The sequence below is a fragment of the Mus pahari genome, chromosome 20, assembly GCF_900095145.1.
Source record: "Mus pahari chromosome 20, PAHARI_EIJ_v1.1, whole genome shotgun sequence".
Classification (NCBI taxonomy): domain Eukaryota; kingdom Metazoa; phylum Chordata; class Mammalia; order Rodentia; family Muridae; genus Mus; species Mus pahari.
The window spans coordinates 9493913-9495247 of record NC_034609.1 but is presented as its reverse complement, the minus strand read 5'-3'; the positions used below and the strand labels follow the sequence as shown (position 1 = coordinate 9495247).

The 1335-nt window shown below is 54.8% G+C and overlaps 1 protein-coding gene across 1 annotated transcript in view; it reads left to right on the top strand.

Annotated features, from left to right (window-relative positions):
• Window positions 1-1335, top strand: part of Best2 (bestrophin 2) — a 7706-nt gene that overhangs the window by 784 nt on the left and 5587 nt on the right. Inside the window, exons 2-3 of the mRNA XM_021220523.1 lie at window positions 304-508; window positions 606-700. Of these exons, the coding sequence (XP_021076182.1) occupies window positions 357-508; window positions 606-700 (247 nt within the window). The 5' untranslated portion in view covers window positions 304-356. The remainder of the gene's footprint in view (window positions 1-303; window positions 509-605; window positions 701-1335) is intronic.

The window sequence follows — 1335 nt, the reverse complement described above, 5'->3', positions numbered from 1 at the left end:
AAGGTTTGGGACGTGAGGGACCTAAGTTAAAGTCCAAGGGACTTGGACCAGTAGTCTAGAGGAGGAAGACAGCGCAAGACTGGGAGACCGGAACTCGAGATAGAGCCAGGACCCGGGGGGGGGGGGGGGGGTTGGGGTTTGGGGTAGGGCGGTACCAGGACGCGAGGTAGGACCGCCCTAGGGCAACGAGGTGCTAGGGTCCTGAGACATTGGACATCACCTGCTGCGCTGTCAGCCCGCACCTCCACCTTCAACTGAAATTCCCAGGACCAGCCCCTCCCAGCATCTTCCCTTGGCTCACAGGCCCGGATCCAGGCTAAAACCTTCTCCATTGACCACACTGGCCAGGCGCAGCGATGACCGTCACCTACACAGCCAGAGTGGCGAATGCCCGCTTCGGTGGCTTCTCGCAGCTGCTGCTGCTGTGGCGCGGAAGCATCTACAAGCTCCTGTGGCGAGAGCTCTTATGTTTCCTGGGACTCTACATGGCACTAAGCGCCGCCTATCGGTGAGAAGACCTGGAGTTGGGGCTGGGGATCTGAGCCCTGCGGAAGGGACTGGGAGTGGAGGGAAGACCTGTAGCTACTGCATTCCCTACCCCACAGCTTCTTACTGGCAGAAGAGCAGAAGCGCTACTTCGAGAAGCTTGTCATATACTGCGACCAGTATGCCAGCCTCATCCCCGTCTCTTTCGTACTTGGTGAGGTTGTGCCCCCTGAGAATCCTATTCCTACCTAAGGGAGAAATCTGTTTTCCATCCATGCTTCTTGGAGACCCCCATTCCTACCTCTCTAAGACAGACCCATCACTCAAATCTAACCTCCAGAGCTTCCCACTTCTGAATCCACACCTGGAAGATGATCATATGACCCTACATCCTGAGACATTTGATTAAGATGCCCACTGAGGTGCCCCTTGGGAGCATCACCTCACCCACAGACATCACGAGTTGTATCTGCGTCAGGTTACTATCCTACACACACACACACACACACACACACACACACACACACCCATTCTGAGCACCCTCCCCCCAGGAAATAGATATTATTTCGTTCAAACCCAGCCTGGCCCCTAACCCTACAGTAAGCGCACATCCTTTGCATCACTTGGATGGGATGCCCAGCCTGCCCGGCTCCCCCTCTCACGCAGGCCCACACTCTTTCTGTGTGGGGCTTGGTGGTGGTGATGGTGGTTTTGTTTCTTTGTTTGCCTGTTTGTTTGGGACAAGGATTTTTACTATGTAGTCTTGGCTGGCCTGAAACTCCCTACATAAAACAGGCTGAGGACTAAACTAACTCTCTCTCTCTCTCTCTCTCTCTCTCTCTCTCTCTC